The sequence below is a fragment of the Coptis chinensis genome, chromosome 5 (assembly GCF_015680905.1).
Source record: "Coptis chinensis isolate HL-2020 chromosome 5, ASM1568090v1, whole genome shotgun sequence".
NCBI lineage: Eukaryota > Viridiplantae > Streptophyta > Magnoliopsida > Ranunculales > Ranunculaceae > Coptis > Coptis chinensis.
The window spans coordinates 35560232-35587167 of NC_141460.1; the positions used below are offsets into that span (position 1 = coordinate 35560232).

The following is a 26936-nucleotide window of genomic DNA, read 5'->3' on the forward strand; positions in this document are numbered from 1 at the left end:
GACACACAAAGTCAGTAGAACTTCCGAAGGCCATATCTTTGGACTCAGACCTCGGAATGGGGCCTACCTTATGTCAAAACGACCGGCTCGGAAAGAGCTTTCCAATGGTCTAAGCTTTGATCCAATCAGAGGAGCAAAAGTGGACAAAAAGTCTGTTGAAGGCAACTGGGCAGCTGAAGAGGCCTTTTTGGACTGAAAGAATTGGGTTTTGGGCCTGATTCTCTGGCCCAAAATGTGGCTCCAAGCCCATGTACGATTTTTGGATCTGAAAGTATAAAAACCAAAGCTTAGCTCTTTGTTAATGGTAGATAGGGTAGATAGTTAAGGTAGCTAGTTTTAGACCTAAAACAATAGATCTAGTTTTTATTTAATTAAATTGAGTTTAGTTTATATTCAATTCTTGTTTTAGATTAAACTCTTAGAATCATTATTCTTAATTAGTTTGATTAATAAATTAGCTAGTTTGTTAATTTCGATTCTTGTCATTTACATTTGTATTAGATTTGATTTCATTTATTACTTGTTATTCAATTCTTAGTTATTAATTAGATTTTAATTATTGTTTAATTTAGATTAGTAAATTTCAATTCTTTATATTATGTTTAGTTTTAATTTAATCGTAAATGATTGCGTAATGATTCTCGGCTAAACCTCCATTAGAGGGTGTTGAGAAGCCTTGATGAAAGCTTGATTTCGATTATCGTAGAGTCGTCGTAATTTCCCTTCCACTCTAGAAACGATTAGTTCACCATGAGAATGGGTTTAATCGTTCACATGCTAGTTATGAATTGGTAGGAATGCCATGTGTAATTAGGGATTAGGAAGAACCAATTGTTCTGCGAAGCAGTTCAAGTCGGATTTCGACGATTCGTCGTTAATAGATTTAATTTGAGTTAAGGTGGAATCAATCCCCCTCTAACTCCTTATCATCGAATCAACGTAGCATTCCCATAGTTGTTCTGATAATCGACTAGTTGCATCTTTTGGGTAGTTGCATCGTAGTCTAGTTGCCACTTCGTAAATCTCTCATTAGACTTTAGAGTAAGAATACTTATACGTAGAGAACACAGCATGCGGAAGGACTAGGAGTGGAACGAATCACTCTACTCCACTATATCTCATAGGATTGAGAGTAGAAACTTTGATAAACATATAGGCACATAAGATAGTTTTAGTTTACTTACGTTTTGAGTTTCATCGTTCATTTCGTAGGTAAACTATCCAATTTTATGATTTACCAAATGGCGCCACTGCCATCTTAGTTTCACTTTCGCATTGTTTTCGTAGTGTAAGTAATTTTCTTAAAGTCCCATTTCACCCACCCACCCTTGTTTGATTCCTACTGTGGTTTTCCGATTCAGCGTTGAAAAGTTCCGGAAAAAAATACATTGAGCGCGACTGCGCCTATAAGGAGCGCACTTGCGCCCTATAGCCTGGAACCTTGAGCGCGACCCGCCCTAAAACACTGTAATTTGAAGATTACACGGAATTCTACAGTTTTCAGGAATTCTACAGTTTTGATTCGAACTTTGATATTTCAAGTTTTTCAGTGTTCTAACTTGTTATATACACTGGACACGCGTAAATAAGACGCTATTCATAAGCGAAGCAAGGACGCATCAGGTATTCCTTTCTTCCACACCTCGTGATCTCCTATTAGAGGTTTATACTAGTATATCGAATTGTTTGGAGTGTTGATGTGTTTAGCTAAGTTTGGTTTTAGCCTTGTATAAGATTAAGGTGCGGCGAACAAAACACGAGCGTAATTACCCAACAACATCAACAAACAAGTCTATCTAGTATACCACCCACTACACCTTTAGCTACTATTTCACACACATCGTGATTGAATGCCCGGCGAAGAAGAGACTCCTCTCTCGACTTCTACAAAGCCTTGAGTGATAGCCCCAAATCTTGCATCGTTCTAGCGGACCCAGGTTGGGGATTTCGAATCCCCAAATATTTTTAATTTGTTACCGTTTTTCATGGATTAGACCATGAAAAACCTTATCAAAGACATCGTAGGATTGAACAAGTCCTAACAACATTCCACCATCTTACGGTTGGTGCGGAACAAATTAAACTTAGGGTATTCCCTTTCACCTTAGCCGATAAGGCGGCGTCTTGGTTAACTGCCTAAACGCCTAATTTTGTGGACTCGTGGGCTAAACTTGTTCAGCTGTTTATGGAACATTTTTACCCACCCCTAAGGACGGATGAGATGCTTTCCAAGATTTATTTTTTTCGACAAAATCCTCATGAATCATTTTCAGAGGCTTGGAATCGTTTCACCGATCACCTTATAGAGTGTCCACATCATAACTTAGCGAAAGACACGTTAGTTCGTGCCTTTTTCAAAGGACTTCTACACCACCATAAAGAAGTCCTAGACATAATGAATGGGGATAGTTTCTTAAGGAAAGGAGCCTCCCCTTATAAATTTTAGAGGATCAAACTAAAGCGAAAAATAACAACGGGGGGGGGTAGTGAAAATATCCACCGCTCCGCTAGTTCATCAAATACTGATTTAAGGCGCGCGGTATGTTTGAAATTAAACACGATCGAGCTTAAAACTCTAATCGAATCACTCACTAAAAGGTAGAGGCCATTTTGCTCAACAAAAGCCTATCCCCGTCATGAGCGTAAATTCAAATCCATGTAGTTTCATTTGGAGCCACGAGCATCCGACTCCCAGCGTCCTATAGCCTATGAATAGGCTTGTTCCATTAATAGTGAACCTAAGCGCCCTTGGAGAGATAATCCCAACCGGTTGGAGAAATAACCAACACGTCACACCTCGAGGTACAATAATCAATATGTTAGGCCAACATACGGTTTTAACCAAGCTCCACCACGCCAGGGGCGGTCGGGGTAATTTTAATAATTATAACAACCAAGTGCAACCTCGACAAGGTCAAGCACAAAGTCAAGGTAGTTATAATAATTATAATGCTAATAGAGGTATCGTTCGGTAAATAATAATTATCAAAATCCACCGATAAATAATTTACGGAAATAGTTCGATCCACACCCCCGTGACTACTACACACCCACACAACGGATCGTCTTGACACCTTCATACAAGTGAGCCAAAACTTTTCCAAACCATGGCTCAATCTAACCAACGGCTTTCTACAATCTGTTAATAATTTAACCCAACAGTTGGCTCAAGATAAAGCCCAACCCAAAGGTGTATTTCCAGGTCACGCAATACCTAATCCTAAAACAACAAATACAGCCTTTGAGGTAACCAATAATACTAGTAATGAATATGAAAATGTAGGTGAGCTAAAGGCCATCACCACTCTCCGTTCTGGCAGAGTGGTTGATAACAAAGTAACTATACCTATGGTTACCCCACCAGTAGCCCTTACACCTGCTATTTTACTAGATACCGAAATCGAAACTGAAGAGCCTACCACTGTAGAGGTACCAGTTACAACACAACCTAAGAAACAGAAAGCCACGGTTAAACATCCAGGTGATACCATTGCTAAATATAGGCGAAACCACCGTTTCCACAAAATTAGCCGTGTTAACTAGGGATACTAATTATGAGGAGATTAGGGGCGTTTTCAAGAATCTAACTATAAACCTTCCCTTCCTCGAAGCTATTAAAAGCAACCACACCATGCTAAGTTTCTTAAGGAATTGTGTACTACTAGGCGTAAGACCAATATACCAAAAGGCGCCTTTTAACAGAACAATTCCCAACTCTATCCGAACATAATGGAATTGTTAAGTACAAAGGACCCGGTAGTCCTACCGCATAATGCACCTTAGGAGATTCTTATCGACGACCGCGTTATTAGACTTGGGGGCTAGTGTTAACTTACTCCCGTTTTTATTTGTATAGACAAATAGGTCTAGGCGAGATGCAACCCACTAAAATGGCGTTGCAATTAGCTGATCGGTCTATTAAGTATCCTAAGGGTGTGGTAAAAATGTTACGGTAAAAGTTCAGGATTTTTTTACTATCCGGCTGATTTTGTCATCCTCGATATAGAAGTGGATTAGCGACTCTGTCCGATCATCTTAGGGCGTCCTTTCACGGCAACGCCAATGCGCTCATTAATTGCGCGATGGTTCAATGTCCATGTCTTTTGGCCATCTTGTTGAAGTCAATGTTTTTAAAACAAAGACACAGTTACCCGATTCGTTTATGGATGGAGAGGTTAGCATGATCGAGACCTTTGCTCGAGATTATTTCAACAACATGTTCACGATAATCATATGCCCAAATTTTTTCCTTTGGAAGTTCAGGACTCAACATTTCCATCCCTACACTAGTCGATACACATATTACGGATGAGGATGAGATAGATGACTTTCTCAAAGATGTAGAGGACTATCATAGTAACGAGGATATGACCAATCTAGATGAGCAATTCGATGAGTTTCTTAGAGCAGGTGATAATTCACCCTATCAAGAACTACTTTCCACAACATCCACCTCGACTTCCCTCCTTCCACCCTTTCAAAGGAATCTCGAGTTTGCACTTGATCCTTTTGTTTCTTTTGTGCTTCATAAGTTTTTAAATCCACCTAGTAAACAAATACTTCAGAAGACAAAAGCGTTTGACACATTCATTTTCAGACTTGAAACAGTCCCTACACATACCATGAATGAGTTTTGTGCTAAAACCACATCCTCATTGGTTACATGCTGTCCTTCTACAACTCATCCATATCCACCATATTCTCCACAACCATTCACTTTTCCACACTTATTTACTAGAACACCCACTCGTTCAAAAATGAAAAAGAAGGTACATGCTAGGTTACGTAATAGGGTTATCCGACTTCGCTTTCATTTCACTAGGTTGCGTCATAGGAAATCTTGGTGCTTGATTGTGTTTGGATATGTTTTCTGTGATATTTATTTATGGAATGATCCACAACTATTTCGGTTGTTGATATATGATAAAGCTGCATGTTCATACATATGTTTAGATAAAGTCTCGAAAGTATCGACTATAAAGCGACTCAACTTTTGTGTTTGGTGCATTTTCTTTCATTTCCATATATTGGTGAGTGCACCATTAAGGTAATCGGGCCCTCCCAACGGAGTGTGTGGCTGTAAGTACGGATCCTAAGTCCACGTTTGACATAATTCACGTTTTCCACTCTTGCATGTTTTCTCGGATTTTTGAGTCACGTTTCTCTATGGGGTGAATTATGTCTTTCTTGTTTATTGTTTTTCTTTTTAAAAGTAAATATATATATATATATATATATATATATATATATATATTAAAGAATAAACATAGTAATCTAGGAAGTCTCGGGAATCTGACTTTAAAAGACCCACTGCTAAAAACAAATTTTCTAAGCTTTGTTGTAAAAAATTTGTTTGGGGGTGGGGTATTCGTGTTTCCGTCCTAGAATGTTTATGTCCCATTATAGTTGCTTAGCCCGTTTAATTGTATTACGATCCGGGTTGACATAATCTTGAATTTAGAGATCAGTCTTTCGCATAACGTACGTTATGCACGCACTTCGAGGCATTTTCCACTATCTTATATGTCATCCACGGTTGGAATAGAGTGTTTCATGGATCATTGGATTGGAAATTCTCTCCTGATCATTTCCATATCTCATTATAAAAAATCGGACCCGTAACGAAGCGGCAATTTTGATTTGAAGTTTCGAGAAAAATCGAAAAATTCACAAATTTCAAATTGGGCTTGGGCCCAACCCGCGCCCACCGACAGCGCACCCGCGCCTTTACCTTCACCATCAGTTCATCATTTTTTTCCACAAACCGCCATTAACAAAGCTTCAAACCCACAAAAAAAAAAAATAAATAAATTAAAACAAAACCTAATTAACCCAAATCTACTCAACCCCCACAACCTCCACCAATTTACATCAACAAAACCACCGGAAAATCAAAAATAAAAAATAAAAAAAAAAAAAATTTGCCGTGCCACCCACACCACCACCACCATCGTTCTTTTTAGTGAGGTGTCCTCATTGCTTCCCCTACCTTCTACAAACCTCAAACCGTATCCAAACTTCTAATGGCTCAACGGCGAATTTTACGAGAACATGCTTTTCTTGGCGACCACTTTTATTTGTTTTATGGTGATTGAAATGATCGGTAGAGATTTGGAATAGCTTGTGGTACTTTCGACTGAAGCCTATTACCACGAAGACTTAGTCCGGCCGGTTCTACAATCTGAGGGAGTTGGAGGGACTAGGATTTTTTGTTATGGTGGCGAAGAGGAGGAAGGAAGTGACTCTTGGGTTGTTGGTCGAGATTCTAGGCATTCGCCTAGAATCCATCTGGATGTCACGTTGCAGGAGTCCCAATATAATGGGGTAGAGCCATTGATGAACGTGACAGTTACCGAAGGGAACTAGAATGCAAGATCGCATTGTGTTCGCCAGGCATCCCTAAGAACCAAACCACCGGCCGCATTTCGATGGATTGGTCGGAGCGATCCGGGAAGGAGAAGGTCAGCGACATCGGCCTGAACTGCCTCCACATTTTATGGATACTCCAGGAGCAGAAGTACGAGTTCTGTATCTTAGAGTTTTTGCTTAGCATGATAAGGGGAGTAGGGAAGTCTGTTGCACCTCTCCCTGTGTTGATAACCAAAATCATGCTGAAGTTGAGAGCAGCTCAGGCGTCTGATAGGTCTTACATCACCCTACCACAACGAAATCCCGCGATCTATAAGGAGTGTATCCAACGAGTTTGGAGGTTGCCTGAGGATAGGGTAGAGGACGAGGAGGATGGTGGAAACGAGAATGCCGAGGAGGATGGGGGAAATCAGAATGCCTCGGAGGATGAGGAGGACTTGACTTGTTTTGATGCGGATGCCCTGGAGAGGTGTTGGTCAGATGCGAGCGCGCATGGCCGTAATTCATCGTGGCATCGCGTTAAGCTCCAACACTATCTATGAAGACCTCCGGACTCGACAGGCAACTATCCATCATAACTTCGAGATCCGTACCCGGAGAGGATGAGAGGTGGGAACAGATGAGGGCGAGCTAGAAGCTCAGCGCCGTTTCGGACCGACATGCTTGCACAATTCCCACCTCACGGGGATTCTCCTTCTGAGGACACACCATCGAGGCACGAGCGTCGTCGCCGAAAGTCGAATGGTGCTGGCCCATCGGGAGCTTAGGAGCCATCTCCCGAGCGTGTGCCCTCCGCTACCACTACCGGAGTGGTTAGGGATAGTATCGTTTGATATTTCTATTTCTATTTGTAGTTTCATTATTGCCATTTATTTTAATGTAAGTTTTATTTCCGTAATTTGAATTTTGTAGTGAAATGTACTTCGAATGAAAATTTTAATATAATGCGGTTATTTTCATTATGCGTGGTTGTTTACTATTGATCCCACCTTCCCAAATTGTTTGGGGGTGGTTTTATATATTTCAGCATTATTTTTATATGACCCTCGTCTTAGAATTTATTGCGGAGTCAAGGTGAAAATATGGCCGTTTAGGCATATCTATGAATAAGTATCATTGTAGGATGAAATCTCGATTAAATAGGTAGATTCTATCATAAATTCAACCTAAAAGATACTAGGTTTGTTTTAGAATCAAGAAAATGAGTTGTTTCCGTTTCCGTGTTTGGAAATTTTGGTATTTTCGGAAACTGCCGTAAAAACCTTTTGGCAACTTCCCGATCCGTTTTAGCAACTTAAAACCTATATAAACTTCCTACATTCTACACTCACAACTCACACTACACCTAACCTCCATCACTCACCTTTCACTCCCATGATTCCCCGTTTAGTCTCATTTTTCCGAAGTTCAAGAACTCCGAAAGCGCTCGGCGCCCTAGAGGAGTGCACTTTCGCTTCTCGCAATTTTTTCAGATTTTTTTTGTCCGAGTGCACTCATGCCCAAGGAGCGACCCAGCTCAAAAACTGGAATTCAAATCTTGAGGCTTTTCGGCGCCCGACTTCCGTGGACCAGAAAAATTCGGTTTTCTGCGGGTAGTTTCGGATCATTCGCAGCTATTCAGGCGTAATTTTGAGATGACATCTCCAACATTGATACCGGAACAGTCTTTTCGAGGATTTGTTCCAAAGCACTACTTATGGTGCTTGGTTTTGGGCGATCACATACGTTGGCTGGGAGCCGCTTATGGTTCTTGCTAGCATTTGTTCTTGGACTTGCTATGCCCGCTGAAATACAAGACCCATGGTGCTATTGGGTAGATAATATGTATGTCTACACTTATGAGTTTTTGCATGAGTCCTATGGGGCAGGCATTTTCCGTATCGAGGATCAAGGGGAATATAACGTCGCCTTTGGTAGCCTGTCCATGAACATAGGAACTCTTATGTTTTGGATCATGCTAAACATTTTAGGGGAATGACGTTTTTTTTCTGTGAATGATGTCACTTGCAGCGTCTTCCTTGCTTTAGCCACGGGACGTATGTGTCATGACCTTCCTCGAACCTTGATGTCTAGTTTAGCTCGATCACATAGCATGAGGCATAAGTTCCTTCTTATGCCTGTTCTAGTTTCCTGTATTATGTTATGTTTCTTTCCTATTTTTTGTACACGTTTCACGGATTGGATTACGGTCGACACTGTACGACCCACAAATAGTATTATTCGATCTTTCCGTGCAATGACTTGGAAAGGGTGGAGGATACAACCTCATCAGATTGCACCCTACACCCCATCAGACCAAGTGGCTCTTAATAGGTTAGCAATAATAGATGATAAATGGCGGGAAGCCTGGCAAATTATCATGGCATGGCAGGACGCAAAGGAACCTCACTTCTTTATGGAAGAAGAGGATGAGGAAGATGATGAGTAATCGCGGGGAGATAAGGTAAGTTTTCATTCTAGTTAGTGTGCGCTTATGTCCCAAGCAATTTCATTCTTGTTAACCCCATAATGGGTAGAACTTCATTATAGAGTTAAGTTCGCGTCGGTTTTATTTCCTATTTTAAATGCGTTCTAACTTTATTTTGCGGATGTTCCGAATTTCACACGTTTCAATGGTATTTTTCCTACCCTCTTTATTTACAATACTTTGAGGACAAAGCATGCTTCTTGTTTGGGGGCATAGAAACACGTGTAATTAAGGCATCTGTTAGGATATAGATATGTATAATATGCATTTGTTTTCTAGTTAAAATTTCAAAAATTCAAAAATATAAATAAATAAGTTATGCTATACACTTAGGAATAGTGGTATTGTTTTCTTTCTCTATGCTCTTAACAATCTAGAAGTCTCACGTAGCTTTTGCATCAGAATAATTATTAGAAACTTAGGTTAATATGTAGGTAATAATCTTTGCATCTATCTATAAATATATTACATGAGTATCTCTGATTGTTAGCAGTAAGTTTCTGAAATCTAGGCTAGAGTACTTATGCTACAAATCCTGTGAGAATATAGCCTAAAGCCTTATATGAGCGAAACATTTGAGAAATGACACAAGGAAGAAGTAAAATCCGGATAAAGAAATCACACGTCCACTTGCTTGATCACTATGCCATATCCTATGCGAGAATTTAGGCCCTCTTTGGATCGATATAGCCAAAAATTCAAACCTATGAATTATTTTCCGCTAGTCGCCCCTCTGAGCCTTTCTTTAGCCTTCCATAAACCACAATTCCTTTACCCCTGTTACAAAACAAAACAAACTAAAAAAATTCAACCTACCCAATTTAAATAAGTCTGAGAATAGAATGAGGAAGAAAGAAGAAGAAAAAAACCTGTGTAAACAAAAGTTAGTTAATTGCTTCAGAAAATAAAGAAGAGAAGTTTCCATCCAAAGAAAAGAAAAATAGAAATAGAAATAAAATAAAAACTCCAAAAATAGAATAAAAGGGAGTCAAAAGCCAAAGAAAAGAAAAAGAAAAAAGATATGGCTAAGGATGGAAACAAAGTATAGAAGCAAAAGAAAATAACAAGGTTTTCTCTAAGTTACATAATATGAAACTCTATTATCTCAGACTTGTCCTTTTTGAATATCCATTTCTTTCCTTCTTAAACCATCTCCTAATCCCCGCAACACCTAATAAAGACCTCTAGGTCAATTATGAATAGGTTAGTGTGATAGTAAGTGGCAGATGTGTTTGATCGACTCCGGCTTCCTTGTTGTCATTGAGATTGTAAGGTAAAGTGTGCCCACTGCACACTGGAGTAGCGGAACTTGAGTGGAAAAATCAGAGTGTTGTATCTTGACTATTATTGTGAGAGCGTGCTTGGGGACGCTTATTCCGAAGTTTCAGTAAACGAACCCGCTAGGCATTTCATAGTATTACTCATTGTATATATGTTTATGGTAGATGATTGATTATTATGTATATATTAGCTTAGGTTTCGACTTGATTACTCTATATGCATTGCTAGTGAGAGGTATAGTTAATTTAGGGCATGAATAAGGAAACAATAGTTTTATTTCTTAGTCGTTATAGTATAGATGAAGTTTGTGAGTACCTTCACTGGAAAACTCTCACGAGGCTATAACTCGTCCACTAGGGAATTCCTAGTGGTTTAAGGCCTTGTTGCATATGGTCAATGCAATCCCACTCAGGGAAACGAGAGTAGTTAGAACTCTATTTTTGGTCACTTATTCTAATTTCTCATCTTTGCTTGAAGACAAGTAAAATGTTGTTTGGGGGTGGTTTGATAAGAGCCCAAAACTGTAGTTTTAACCCTATAACAGACATACTTTTAGACCAATTATGTGAGTAATAATTAAGAGTTAACACTGATTACGTGTTTTTATGCATTCCAGGCTTCAAAGTCCATTATATGCAGAAATGTGCCACTTTAGCGAGATAAAGAAGCAAAGGTCGGTTACTAAGGAGTTCCATGATTAAAGGCAATGATTCAAGAAGACAAAGCCTTTCTAAAGCCCGGTCAAAAGCTGAAAAGTCGACGCGGGCAGAAACATCACACAAAGTCAGCAGAACTTCCGAAGGCCATATCTTTGGACTCAGACCTTAGAATGGGGCCTACCTTATGTGAAAACGATCGGCTCGGAAAGAGCTTTCCAATGGTCTAAGCTTTGATCCAATCAGAGGAGCAAAAGTGGACGAAAAGTCTGTTGAAGCCAACTGCAGCTGAAGAAGCCTTTTTGGACTGAAAGAATTGGGTTTTGGGCCTGATTCTCTGGCCCAAAACGTGGCTCCAAGCCCATGCACGATTTTTTTATCTGAAAGTATAAAAACCAAAGCTTAGCTCTTTGTTAATGGTAGATAGGGTAGATAGTTAAGGTAGCTAGTTTTAGACCTAAAACAATAGATCTAGTTTTTATTTAATTAAATTAAGTTTAGTTTATATTCAATTCTTGTTTTAGATTAAACTCTTAGAATCATTATTCTTAATTAGTTTGATTAATAAATTAGCTAGTTTGTTAATTTCGATTCTTGTCATTTACATTTATGTTAGATTTGATTTGATTTATTACTTGTTATTCAATTCTTAGTTATTAATTAGATTTTAATTATTGTTTAATTTAGATTAGTAAATTTCAATTCTTTATATTATGTTTAGTTTTAATTTAATCGGAAATGATTGCGTAATGATTCTCGGCTAAACCTCCATTAGAGGGGGTTGAGAAGCCTTGATGAAAGCTTGATTTCGATTATCGTAGAGTCGTCGTAATTTCCCTTCCACTCTAGAAACGATTAGTTCATCATGAGAATGGGTTTAATCATTCACATGCTAGTTATGAATTGGTAGGAATGCCATGTGTAATTAGGGATTAGGAAGAACCAATTGTTCTGTGAAGCAGTTCAAGTCAGATTTCGACGATTCGTCGTTAATAGGATTAAGTTGAGTTAAGGTGGAATCAATCCCCCTCTAACTCCTTATCATCGAATCATCGTAGCATTCCCATAGTTGTTCTGATAATCGACTAGTTGCATCTTGTGGGTAGTTGCATCGTAGTCTAGTTGCCACTTCGTAAATCTCTCATTAGACTTTAGAGTAAGAATAATTATACGTAGAGAACACAGCATGCAGAAGGACTAGGAGTGGAACGAATCACTCTACTCCATTATATCTCATAGGATTGATAGTAGAATCTTTGATAAACATAGGCACTTAAGATAGATTTAGTTTACTTACGTTTTGAGTTTCATCGTTCATTTCGTAGGTAAACTATTCATTTTATGTTTTATCAATTAGCTTCTGAAATTCCGCGAAATAAGAAAATTTCATGAAATTAAGGTACCTAATCACCTTATGCATCCCAATTAAATCAACAAGGTCCACAGGTTTCTATATTTTGATATTTATACATGCAATTTTAATACGTGAACATACAATGTGTTAAAATTAAATATACCACCCCCAAACAATTTAGGAGAAGGGGGTTCATGAAATAAGTCAATAGCACAGTTAAACCACTTGCATCACTTCAATGGGGACCAATTGTGGGAGAATGGGAGTAACTTAGGGTAATCTATTTTGTTGATCATGTGCACCCAAAGTTTACCTTTAGTAGTAATTTTTAGTAGGTAAATAAATCTTTTCTACAAGTTTTTACCTTTTTTAGTATCTTTTATCCCAAGCAACTGGTCGGAGTAAGAGCGCTCAACTAGAGAAACTGGAACTCGATCTCTTGGTAGCTTATCTTATCTTTTCTTTTTGTTTATCTCTCTGGTAAAATCCTCTAGTCGGAGTTTGGAGAGAAAGTAGTTGCCTTTCTTATCTGGTAAAATCCTACACTGAGAAACAGTGTGAGTTCAGTTTAGGTAGCTCAACACTCATGTTTCCATTCTTATCGGGTAAAATCCTCCATTGATAACAGTGAGTGTTCTGATAAAGGTACAATCATGGATCTCTATGAGTTTGAGAATCCCAGCAACTCATATACTGAGCCCCAACCACATACCGCTCAAACTACCACCAATGAAAGCAGTGCTGAAGAACCAACGCAAATTGGCAATCCAGGACCAAGTTATAACATTCCAACCTAGGATAGTGCTCGTGTTAACTCGTGGAGTTCTATGTTTAGTAGAATTGGAGCCCAGGAGTCGAATGTAACCTTTAAGTCTTTCTCCCCCATAATCGTTGATGGAGTAGTGCAAGTTCCTGTTAAACTAGTTGAACAAGGGATTACGTATTGGGATGAGCATCTAGTGGGGTATTTTCTGGATAAAAGGTTGTCTTTCCTCACGGTAAAGGATGTATTGGAGAAACGGTGGAAATTGAAAGGGTTGGTGGATATTACTACAGATAAAGATCTGTTTTACATGAGTTATACGAGCTCTGAAGACCGGCAAATGGTCTTGGAAAGTGGACCAGTGTTCATCGTGGGTAGGGTGTTTGTAATAAAGCTATGGTTAGTGGAGGTTGATAACTATAGAAAAGAGGTAGCCACTATTCCGGTGTGGGTTAAGCTGTTGGACGTACCAAAGGAAATGCGGACCTTTGAAGGACTATCGTATCTAGCGAGTTTGATTGGAGGAACTCCAAAGTTCATGGATGAAGCGATAGCAAAATGCAAACGATTATCCTTTGCTCGATTCTGTATCGAATTCCCTATAAACCACAGTTACAAAGAAAGTATTAAGATAAAAGCGGGAGCTTGAGAGATTGTCATTCCGCTAGAGTACCCTTGGAAGCCGCTATCCTGTGAAAAGTGTAACTGCTTTGGGCATGTAACAAATCATTGTGGAGTAAGGACCACTAGGGTGTGGGCACGAAGGCAAGATGGGCAAAATAATGGCACACAGAGGGACATAGCGAGAAGAGCAATAGGGCGACAAGTAGTAGGAAACACAAGTGTACAAGGGGCAGATGTAGGAGAGCTACAGATTGTCACTATGGTAGGTAGTAGTAACCAACCGGAGGGGCATGATTTCTTTCGATGCGGGACATCTCAGAGAAATAGGGCTGAGATAACAAGTACAGTGAACTCAAGGAACCAAAATGAGAATGTTACAGCTGAAGAAGAAGAAGTCCATGAGGTCCAGGAGGAAGGGGCAGGATCGATGGAGCTAGTTGGGGCAAACCTTGAGCTACCTTTGAGTATAAGGACTGGAAACACAAATGCGCTGGGGGTCTGTAATGTGGAAGAAAACACAACAGCAAGCAGTATGAGTCTAGTATCCCCAGGAAAAGTCGAATGTACCTATGATGTGCAAGACATGTCAAAACAGTCAATAGCAGTAACGCAAACACCTCTGCAATAAGTGCACCCTGGTGTCGAGATGTTTTGTGCAGAAAGAAACATTTTCGAGGAGTTAGCAGAACTAGAAGATGACGATTTATCGGATGCTGAGCTAGAATTGTTTGGAGATAAGAATGGTACACCTAGCCTGACACAAGTAGTTGTAGAAAGTACCCCAATACAAACAAGGGCCCAAAAGAACAAGATAACACATTAACAACAGCAGTCTTAAACTGGGAAGAAAGGGAGGGGGAGACCAAAAGGGAGTGGAAAGAAGAAAGGTCGTTAATCATATAAATGATTAAGATTTGTAGTTGGAATGTTAGGGGGTTGAATGATTGTACAAAAGCTAAGTAGATGAACAAGTTTCTAACGGAGAATAGGATAAAATATATAGGGTTACTGGAAACTAAGGTACGTATGGAGGGATTTCTCACTATTAAGAATATGGTTTGTCCATTGTGGGAAACAATACATAACTACTCTAGTGATGAGTATGGGAGGATATGGCTCAGCTGGGACCAAAGTTTTATGGAAATAGAAAAGGAAGTGGAAGGGGATCAATTTTTGCACTCTAAGGTAATGAATTTGCAGAATGGAATCAGATTCACTCTTACTATGATTTATGCCAGTAATAATGTCCGGAAGAGACAGATTTTATAGGAAGAATTAGAAGCACTTAGTGTCAGCATCCAGGGGCCACGGTGTGTAATGGGAGACTTCAACAATGTGTTAAACTCCCATGAAAGGATTGGAGATAAGGCCGTGCATCCAAGAGAAACTCAGCCGTTTGTAAGATGTTTGAATGAAGCAGGGATGTTCGATCACACTGCATCAGGGAGTTTCTTCACTTGGAATAGTGGCGGAGATAATATCAGGAAGTGGTCGAAGATTGATCGGTGTCTTGTCAACGCTAGCTGGTCTACTCTATCATTGGCAACAAAGGTGGAAGTGTTACCTCAAGGTGTATCCGATCACTGCCCTTCGGTTATGCCTTTCCTTGATTCCTTCAGGAGTCAGCCACCGTTCATGTTTTGTAATGCCTAACTAATACATAATGATTTTGAGAATACACTTAAAGAGTGTTGGGATATAGCAGACTATGGCAGCCCATTTTTTATGTTGGCAAAAAAGTTGAAGAATTTAAAGGGAGTGCTGAAAGGGTGGACCAAAGCTTTTTGCAATGACATACAAAGAGTGGTAGCAGTAACAAGACAACAACTCCTGACAACTCAAGAAATTCTACATCAGAACCCCTTTGGACAGTGTCCTTAGAGCCCAAGAGTTTAAGTTGAGAGATAAGCTATGTAGCTTGGTAAAAATGGAGGAAGCAGATTTGTTCAAAAAAATAGATATTGCCTGGATGCGTTTTGGAGACAAATGTAGTGCGTACTTCTTCAATGCACTGAAGGAGAAGAAGACAAGGAATTATGTATGGGAAATCAATGATGCTCAAGGAACTAAAAGGGAAGGGAAGGAACCTATAGCGAATGCGTTTCTACAGTTTTACACTGACCTTCTAGGTGTCCATTCAGAGGCTTACTGTGATCCTGGGATACTACGCAATATTCAGGATATGGAAATAGATTCAATTAGTAGTTGTTTTCTTGTATCCCCTGTTTCTGACGAGGAAATCAAGGATGCCTTATTTGATATAGAGGATAATAAGGCACCTGGGCCCGATGGTTTCAATGCTTGTTTTTTCAAGAAAAGTTGAACTACTATTGGAGATGATTTCATCAGAGCTATCAAGTACACATTTCTCCACAAAAATTGGTCAGAGGTACAAATTCCACGTTTCTCTGTCTCATCCCAAAAATGAGAAATGCTTCTTCTGTTACTTCTTTTAGACCTATTGCTTATTGTAATATCATCTATAAATGTGTGTCTAAAGTACTAACCAATAGAATGAAGTCTTGTATCTCTTCTTTGATATCCTGCTCCCAATCAGCTTTTATTTCGGGGAGGTATATCCAAGACAATCTACTTATAGCTCATGAGTTACTAAGGGGATACTCAAGAAAGCATGGTCAGAAGAGATGTGCCATAAAGCTGGATATAAAGAAGGCCTATGATTCTATTTCTTGGCAAGCTATGGAGACTATATTGCACAGGTTCAAGTTCCCTCTTCTCTTCATTGAATGGCTCCAAATGTGCTTTGCCTCTCCTCTATACTCAGTGATGGTTAATGGGACACCAGAAGGTTATTTCAAAGGTAAAAGAGGACTCAGGCAAGGCGACCCAGCCTCCCCTTACTTGTTTGTTCTTGTCATGGAAGTTCTGAGTGCTTTCCTCTATCGAGATCTCCAGGCGAATAGAATAAATGCTCACTCAAAGTGCAGGAAGCTGGCAATATCCCATTTATGTTTTGCAGATGATGTGTTACTTTTTTGCAAAGGTAATATTGAATCTATGATGGCAATAAAGGATACTCTGCACACTTTCTCCTAGGCAACAGGGCTCCAAAAACTACCCTCCTTACGAGTAGTATGACTGAAGTGGAAGGGCAAGAACTAGTTGCAGTACTTAATATATTCATTGTTACTCCACTGGTGACCTACATTGGTCTGCCCCTAACTGCATCAAGAGTAGGGATTCGAGAAAGCTTGCCGCTTATTGAACAAATTACTACAAAGATATCAAATGGGAAGAACAAAGACCTTAACAGAGCAGGAAGAGTGCAACTGGTTAAGTCGGTGTTGTCATCTTTCCAAACTTATTGGGCTCAAACTTTTGTCTTGCCTAAGACAGTGATTGACAAGGTGGCAAAACTGTGCAATAGATTCATATGAGTAGGGCCAAAAATGGAAAAAAAGATGCATCACGCAAGACATGCCACCCTTAGACTGGATAAAGAACAAGGTGGGCTTGGTATTGTTGATCCTAGAATATGGAATCAAGCGGCCTACTATGGCTTGATTTTTAAGCTTGCTCAGAGATCAAATAACTTGTGGGTCAAATGGTCATGGCAACACCAAATAAAGCAGAAGCATTTCTGGACAATGAAGGCTCCGAAGGACTGTTCATGGGTGTGGAGAGGCATATTGAAACATAGAGAAATCTCATGGAGGTTTACAAGGCATTGTATTGCAAATGGGAATAGTACGAGCTTCTGGCATAACCCTTGGTGCTCGGGACCCCTAATCTTAAATGGTCACGCCAGGGAGCTACTAGCCCATGTTATTCTAGAGGATGCAAAAGTTTCAGAAGTAATAACCGATGGGTGATGGTCAAGAAGCATCAGGGACTTACAGGAAAGTGAGATCAAGAAATGGATTTTAGGAACTGAAATAAATTCCTATATTCCGGAGGATCAGGTAACATGGACACCAAGCAGTTCAGGAGTGTTTTCTACAGCGTCGGCCTATGCTGTCTTAAAAAATGTGAGAAGCAAAGTAAAGTGGTACAAGATAGTGTTGGGGAAGTTAGCTGTTCTAAAGCACTCATTTACCGGCTGGTAGCTATTCTCGGGTTGTTTACCAACACAAAACTGGCTGATGCAAAAGAAAGTTATAGGTCAATCCAAATGTTATTTATGCGACAGTCATGAGGAGAGTTCTGTGCACTTATTTTTTGATTGTTCCTACTCCAAAATCGTATGGCAAGATTTTAAGAGGGCTTTGGGACTACCAGAAATTGTTAGAGACTCCCATCGTGAGTGGTACTACCTGATGCGACTGTGCAGACATAACACATCGAGTTCTGAGGTATTTTGAGCTTTCATTTGTGTAGCAGTCTAAAGCCATTTGGACCGAAAGGAACTGGAGATTAAAGAAGCAGAGGTTTAGAACAACAGATGTTGTCAGCCAAAAGGTAATCAATAGCATGAAAGTGTACATGGGTAAATCGATAGATTCGGTGAAAGAGGATGTGGCAACAAAACTGTTGCTGGCTAAATTGGGTATCGAGGTAACATTCAAGCAAAAAGAATATCAGTGGATTAACTGGAACAAACCGGAAGTAGGTATGATCGCTTGAAATTCTGATGGTTCAGTACAAAATGGAAAGGCTTTTTATGGGGGTGCGCTAAGGGACTAGAAAGGTGATGTGTTGATGGCGTATTGTGGCAGTTCTCTTAAACTATCTGTGTTGTATCAAGAGCTCTTGGGAATTCAGAAGGGGCTAGCAGGTACGATAGAAATGAACATAAGAAAGGTCCAAGTTCAATCAAATTCTCTACAAGGAGTCCAAATTTTAAATAGGAAGGAGAAACCACCATGCATTGCAGGAACATAGTAGCTCACATTCACAATGAGATGTTGAAGTTTGAGGTAGTAACAGTCAAACATGTATTAAGGGAGAGTAATGTAGGGGCAGATTATCTGTCAAGAGTGAGTAGTAAACTTTGTAATGGTATTTTGTACTTTATTCCCCCATTGGATCACAAACTTAATGATATGATCAAGGGGGATAAAGAAGGAAAAATGTACCTTAGAACTTGCTTTAAATAAAAGGTTGGGGCAGCCTGAACCCCTAGTTATTTCAAAAAACAAAAACAAAAAAAAAAAAAAAAAAAAAAAAAAAAAAAAACTAACTAAAACTCTACTGGAGTAAACATGACAGGCAAAAGGTGGCAAAAAGTTTTGAAATGAAAGACCAAAATACGCCACTCCTAAACAAAATTTGAAAACACTTTGTAAGTTTGAAATTTTTTGTTTGGCCTATACTCCAGAAAGGTGGAATTGTACAAAAACTTGGGTCTTTTAAAGTCAGATTCTCTAGACTTACTAATATATGTTTATGTTTTTAATTTTTTTTAAATTTTTATATGTTTGATTTATAAAAAAAAAATTACTCTATCAACATCATAATTTAAATTATTAATTCTAAATAATGTTTTCCCTTTTGGTTGTGGTTGGACTGGAACTTCTACAGTTGTAGGGTTTTCAGTTTCTATGACAGTATTTGGTATGGTTTCATTCCTAGATTGCGAGCGATCTTTAGGCATAGTCACTTAGTTATCAACTACTCTCCCAGAACGAAGGGTAGTGACTGCCTATTAGTCCCCTTAGTTTATATTACCATTATATTGAATAATGATTACTTCGAAGGCAGTGTTTGTTGAGTTAGGATTAGGCACAACTTGACCTGAAAAATGCATTTTTGGTTATTATTTTGGTTAGGAGACATGTTAATAACCTTTTGGCACAAAGACTACGTCATTTGCATCATTTGTTGTAGCATGTTAGTGCTTTGATCATGTTGATCTTTCATCAAGTTGGATTTTGTTGCATAATTTGATTTTGTTTTTCTAGCAAGGTCACTACTACGTCCTCTATAGATGGTTTAATTGGTGGAGTGGTCATAGGAGGAGTGACTAGAACTAAGGCTTGTTGAGCATTAATGTCTAGATGTTGATAGATAATCCAATGACACAAGGCTAAAACCTCCATTAGAGGGGGGTTTATGAAGCCATGTGAAGAGGATTAGTTATTAGTTGTTATTGTTTTCGCATTAGAATTTTAAATATTTTGTTGTGAGTTTCTAGAGATAGAACTCATAACAAGGGGCTAGAGATTAGAAACTCATTGATGTGGTGCTAATCTCTCTTGCTAGTCAAGCAATGACTATAGATATGTAGGTTGTTTGCTAGGGATCAAGAAAGGCAATTCGATAACTAACTAATAGTCAATCAAATTGCATGGTGGATTACCCCTCTCTAATCCCTTTTATCATCATTATATCTACTGTTTTCACCTTTAAATCTACTATTTTGACTCTCACTAGTAAAGCACAGTTCTAATCTAAACTTGCATCCAAGTAGTGTACTACTAGAGTTTTGCGAACACGACTACTCCTCCCTATCTCACATGATTTATAGTTTCATATCTTGATAAATTACTATTTCTCCATCTCCATATCTACTATTCATCTAGCTATTTAAGTCATTTCTTGTCAAATGGCACCGCTTGCCATCTTGCTTTGTTACGTATTGCTTGTTTAGATTAACAAAACTGTTTTCACTATTCACAAACACAAACATTGAAAACAATGTTCGCAATTTCTTCGAATTTTTTTGCTACTACACGAGAGCATACGATTTGTTCAACCAACTCCCTGCCTTCCCGTGACTTGACCCTAAAAAATTCAAACCCTAGGTTTAATTCACGAGCGCGCGCCTCAGTTTTGCCTTCATTGAGCGCGACCCGTACCTTACTTAGACTAGCGACCAGCGCCCATTTAATTTACCCTATTCTTAAGCGTGCCCACGCTCCTTTAAAAAAAAAAAAAAAAATCTTTTTTCATTCTATACGATGTCTAGAAAACTCAAAGAATTGGGGTTCTCTAATTAAGGAACGTGCACGCATGGACAACCTCCCTCAATTCTTAAGTGGCCTGGCCATTGGTTTGATACAAAAATACAAAAAAATTAATTAATTAATATTAGTAAGTAAGCCCACCCACTACCAAAGACCGTTTCACAAGCCTGACTTCCAGGCCCAACACGAAGCCCATAGTAAAAAGCCTTACCCTAATTCTTAAAAATCTTGGACTAATAAGGTTAATCTTTTTACAGGACTTCACCATCCACCCCGTGCACTTGGACCAATACCCATATAATTGTTCAAGTAACAGTAGATGTGCTTCAAGGCTGTTGAAGGCGCTATTCATACGCGTAGCAAGGACGCTCCAAGTAACACCTATTTACATCCTCGAATCTATTGTAAGAGGACTAATTTCTAGTAATAATCAAGTTGTTTTGCATTTTTAAAAAGGTTGTTTGCATATTAGACTTCAATTTGTATGAGATTAAGATCTAGTACGCATAAACCTACTTTACTTGTTTACCATAGACGCAATACCACACGCCTATCTAGAAATTCATACACCACATTTGTAGCAATGGGTGAAGAAATAGCAGAGAAACCCCTCTCTGATTTTTACAAGGCTTTAAACGATGGACTTGAGTCCTGCATAATTCTTGCATATACTACGGGTTTTTAGAATCCCCCCCAATATATTTAATTTACTACCTATTTTCCATGGGTTAGACCATGAGAAACCTTATCAACACTTACGTAGGATACAACAAGTTATTACTACATTCCATCATCCTAACGTAACACTTGAACAAATAAAGCTAACTGTGTTTCCTTTCACCCTAGCTGATAAAGCAGCAACTTGGCTAAAAGCACAAAATCCAAACTCTGTTGACACATGGGAAAAATGAGTTGAATTATTTATGGAACAATTTTACCCACCACAGAAGACTGATGAGATGCTATCACATATTCATTTCTTTCTCCAAAAGCCTCAAGAATCCTTTTATGAGGGTTGGAATCGTTTCACTGACATTCTAGTAGAATGTCCCCATCATAATCTTGGTAAAGACACACTAGTTCGTGCCTTCTTCAAAGGCCTATCCTAACACCATAATGAGAATTTAGACATCATGAACGGAGGTAATTTCTTAAGTAAAGGAGCCACAGATGCATATAACTTTTTAGATACTCAATCCAAGAAAATTAACAACTGGGGAGGTAACGATTACTCCCGATCCATTCCTTCTTCTTTTATAGCTAAGGTAGCCAGTATGTTTGAGGTAAAACAAGATCCTGAACTTAGAACTTTAATTGAATCCCTCACTTATAAGGTCGATACCCTCTCTGTCAATAAACAAGAAGCAAAACCTACTCCTGTCATGAACATAAACTATCCTCATTGTAATTTCTATTTTAGTTTTAAGCATTCCAACTTCTATTGTCCTCTTGTCTATGAACAACCACCACCACAGCTAGCCAATGTTTGCGCTTTTAATAACAACCCTAACACACAATGGAGGCAAAACATTAATTATAATCCATAAGAAGAAGTTACACCTCCAAGATTTAATAATCAAAATGTTAGGTGATAAACACCCAAAAGTGTAGTTTAAACCCCTTAATAGTACTCTACTTAGGCCAATTATATTTAGAATAAATAAGAGTTAGTATTATTTACATTTTTTTGTGCATTTCAGGACTTGAAGTTGATTAGGGTACTAAAAGCACCACTTTTGCATGGCAAACGAGTCAAGATGATTTCCAAGGAAGTTCTACATTTAAAGCCCAAGAATCATGGAGAAAAACCTTTTTCAAGTCTAGTCAAAGCTGGAAAGTCAAAGTCAATTCGGGTAGAAAAAGGACAGAAAAGTCAACAGAACTTCAACAGGTCGTATTTTTGGACTCGGGCCTTGGAATTGGGCATACTTTATGTCAAAAAACCGGCTCCGAATAAGCATTCCAATGGACCTAGCCTTGCCCCAATCAGAGCTATAACAGTGGATGAAAAATGCATGAGAGTAATTTCCAATAGTTGTAGCCTCTTTAGACTTAACCTAATAGACTTTGGGCTCACTTTAGTGGCTCAAAGTCCCCTTTTTTTGCCCATGCACGAAAATGTAACCCTAACCCTCTCCTATATAAAGAGGGTTAAGGCTAAACACTTTCACTCCTTCCCCTCCTTAGTTAATAATTAGTTTAGTTTAGTTTTAATTAGTTTTACTTTCTTTAGGGTTAGAATAATTTAGTTTGTAGCCACCATTAATTCCCAATCAATCAAAAGCTTTAGTTTAATTTCAATTATTGTCTTTTCAATTATGTCTCCTTATTATTGGTTTAGTGTAATGATTCCTATGACACTAGGCTAAACCTCCATTAGAGGAGGTTTATGAAGGTATGTGAGGATGAGTAGCTAGTAGTTTTATTATGTTGCATAAAAGAATGTCAAGTTCTTCATTATGAGTAACTAGAGATAGAGTTCATAACGAAGAACTAGAGTATAGAGCCACCACCAAAGATATTTGTGGTGGAGTTACACTCTCATGCCAGTGAAATCTCAATCTGAGAGGACTTAGTCTTCACTAGAGATCAATACAAGCCATTCAATACTAACTAATAGTCAATGGAATCACGTGGTGGATTAAACCCACCCCTTCTAATACCTTTATTCATCATTTAAATTATTCATTGTTTTCACCTCATATCTACTGTTTTGACTCTCATTAGTGAAGCATACTTCTAATCTAAACTCACATCCAAGTAGTGTACAACTAGAGTTTGGCGAACACGACTACTCCTCCCTATCCCACATGATTTAGAGAGTTTCAAATCTTGATAAATTATTGTTTCTTCACCTTCAATTTACTGTTTTGATAACACACATATCTACAATTATATTCTATTTTATCATTAGGCCCACTACAAACTTCCACTAATTTAACCAACATTTAGGACAAGGACAATTAGTTGACCAGAATAGAAGTTTAGTGCCCATGACCTACAACTATCAACATCTAGACATTAACGCTCAACAAGCCTTAGTTCTAGTCACTCCTCTTATGACCACTCCACCAGTTAAACCATCTATAGAGGACGTAGTAGTAACCTTGCTGGAAAAACAAAATCAAATTATGCAACAAAACTCCAACTTGATGAAATATCAGCATGATCAAAACACTAACATGCTACAACAAACGATGCAAATGATGCAATCTTTGTGCTAAAAGGTTATTGACATGTCTCCTAAACAAAATAATAACCAACAAGCGTGTTTTCAGGTCAAGTTGTGCCTAATCCTAAGTCAACAAACACTGCCTTCGAAGTAAATAATATTCAATATAATAGTAATATAAACCAAGGGGACCTACAGGTAGTCACTACCCTTCGTTCGGGTAAAGTAGTTGATAACCAAGTGACTATGCTTAAAGATCACCCGCAAACTAAGAATGAAACCATACCAAATACCGTCATAGAAACTGAAGACCTTACAATTGTAGAAGTACCAAGTAAACCACAACCAAAAGGGAAAACCTTACAAGACCCCATAATAGAAATCGATGATCCTATACCAGTAGCAATATGGAAACCTAGTCGAAAAACAGCAAAAGATAAAAACAAGGTTAATACTTATGTTGACCCATATGCTAAGTATAGTGAAAAACTACCGTTTCTCCAGAGACTAGTTGTGTCTAAAAAGGACGAGAATTTTAATGAGATTAGGGAAGTGTTTAAAAATCTTACTATAAGCCTACCTTTTCTAGATGCTATATATAAAAAGTCTACTTGGACACGCTAAGTTTCTAAAAGAGTTATGCACCACGAAGAGGAGAACCAACATACCCAAAGAGGCATTTTTAACTGAACAATATCCCTCTTTATCTGAACATAACGGAATTATTAAGTACAAGGACCCTGGTTGTTGATAAGTGTTCAAAAGTAATGATTTATAACCCCAATTATGTGTATGTTAGTCTCCATTTTATATTTAAATATTCTAATATGATGCAATTTGAGTTTTTGCAGGACAAAGAACCTAAATATGAAATATGGAGGGAAAAGAAGTCAAACAAGTCAAAAAGGAGTCATTGGGAATTACAGCTAAAGGCCTAGGGCAAAAATGTCATATTTGTCTCCATAAGTGCCAAGCCTAATGGGACTCTAAAAGATGATAATAATTGAGTTAGAAGAGTCTTCAATCTGATCTCAAAGCCTTAATTTCGACTTCATAGGAAGATGAGATCAACATGGAAAAAAAAGTCGGACTTTCACAAGAATTAGAAACCGAAAGTCGCCGGAAGGCTGCTGACTTGGGGAAATAGCTTCTGAGGGCAAAGTAGGCCACGTCCAACTTTGGTCCAACCGAATTTAACTTTTCCAGGATTGCTTCTAGAAAGATTACAGAGAGTTTGACACCAAATAAACATAGGATTAGGATCTCTATCCGGACGAGCATGTAAGCCAATATATAAGGCACAAAACCTCAGTTTACAATCATCTAGGAAATTTAGTTTTTGCATCTTAGATCTAGAATTAAGAGAGAAGAAAGTTCAGACCTTTTCACCATTAATAGCTATAAAGATTATTCCTTTTTATATTGTGTTCATAGCATAGTATGAGGGGCTAATATCCCTTCTCTTGGGAGGGGAGATGAAGCCTTTTTGTATGTTTTAGTTTAGTTCTTCTTCTATCATGTTTTAGTTTAAATCCCTCATTGAGTTTCTTCTTATTCGTCCATTGATCTAACACTCCTGTGGAGGTTAAGAGGTCTTAGGGTAATTCAAGATTGTGTAGAGCCAAATACCACAAACCCTAGATTCTTTTCTTCTAGTTTTTAGTGTTCTAGTGTGATGATTGGATTCTTTATGGCACCTCAATTAGTTGTATGGTTAATGCCATGTGTGGATTTTCCATGGCACCTAGAGTTGTATATTGAATGCCACTTAAAGCACAATTTGGTTAGATAGAAGATATCATTGGAGATTGAAGAAGTATTTGATGGAAAGATAGAAAGCATGTTGAAAGACACATATTATCATCATGGTTATGAGCATAAGGTTTGTAGGTATGGTGAGTTTCTATTGGTGATTTATATTAAGCATGATAGGTAGATCTGTTAGACTAATTCTATGATTTTGGTGGATTCATCTCTCCCAAGATATTCTCTCTCTTGATTCATATTCATATATTTAATTTAGTTTATTTTATACATAGTTTAAATCTCAAATCAAATCAACCATATATTACTTATTACTTAGCCACATCTTTTACTTGCATCCATTAGAGTAATTTAGATTAGGAATTTCTATTACTATCAACTAATTACTTAGAGTAGAATTGATACCTTGTTAGCCACTATACTAATCAATATATATAATAGGCTAAGTAAGATTTGCAAAAGATACGTAACACAAACAACGACACAAATAATTACGTGTTGCGTGCTTTTTTCAATAAACCACTGCCTGCTCTAAATTGATTAGGTGATAGAATATTTAGTTTAGATTACTTTAATTTAGGAATTCATATAGTATAAATTGCATATTTAGCATAATTAGATTAATTTAGCATAATTCAATTAGATTTCATAGTAAAAACTATTTCCATAAAGTTTAGTGTTTCTTTAACAGAAAAGAACAGTACAGAAAATGTATTTATAAATTTCAAAAAATTTTGAAATTTTCCAGAGTTGATCTGTACAGTATCGGTAATTTATTGAAATTTTTTCGAATTTTTAGTACTTGTCTGACTTGGGTAACTAACATCATCTTTGCAGTACCCCGTTTTCAGTTTTCAGGACGCAAGCATCTGTAAAAACAGTCGAGCAGAGCTAATTGTACATTATCAAAAATTCTAAATTTTTTACAGGAGGAACCGCGATTAGTCAGGAGCTTCCAGTAAAAATTTGAGTATTGTTTGACCTGTTTTGACCACTTAACTAGTTGCTTGTTTTCAGTGTGTTTCTGCAGCTTTTCAGGACCAAGGTCTCTGGAAGAACAGTCGAGAACAAGGATCTATAAAATTTTAAATAATCCAAACTTTTTACAGGATCATCCCTGACACGTCAGGAGACTTCAGTAAAAATTTCGTGATTTGTAGTGCTTTTACTTATTTATTCAATCGATTGTTTACAGTGTGTGTAGAAAACTTCTCACTGGACTCTGCAGGATTGAACAGTAAAGAAGAGGGACTTACCAAGCTCCGATTGCTCTGAAATTTTACAGGCTACTTTCTGGACGTATTAGGTAGCTTCTATAAAAATATCAAAATTTTTGGACTTGTTTTGCTTCCTGTAACAGTAAGTGCTTCTCTTCCACCGTGAATCCCCTGTTAGCGGTTTCATAATTAATATTAATAGTTAGCATCATATAGTTTGATAATATAATTTAGTTAATTAAGTGCATATTAGATTATTTTACATAGCTTTATTATCTAGTGCATGAAAACTTGGTTTATTTGATTAAGCCTAAACGCGTTTAATCGAGAAGAGCTAATTCTTGTAACAATCTTCCAATTCGGTTTTGGAAGAGACCACACCATCAAACTCGGGATCGATTCT

General features: G+C 38.1%; 1 protein-coding gene and 1 non-coding gene across 2 annotated transcripts; one reads left to right on the forward strand and one right to left on the reverse strand.

Annotated features, from left to right (window-relative positions):
- Positions 1–2221: 2221 nt before the first annotated feature.
- On the reverse strand, positions 2222–2325 carry LOC147497399 (small nucleolar RNA R71). Its single transcript, XR_015197290.1, has one exon. It is a non-coding gene; the product is annotated as a small nucleolar RNA R71 (small nucleolar RNA).
- Positions 2326–16924: 14599 nt separating this feature from the next.
- LOC147497400 (uncharacterized) lies at positions 16925–17347 on the forward strand. The gene has a single exon (XM_086562871.1). It carries the CDS (start codon positions 16925–16927, stop codon positions 17345–17347), a length of 423 nt encoding a protein of 140 aa, XP_086418997.1.
- Positions 17348–26936: the final 9589 nt, after the last annotated feature.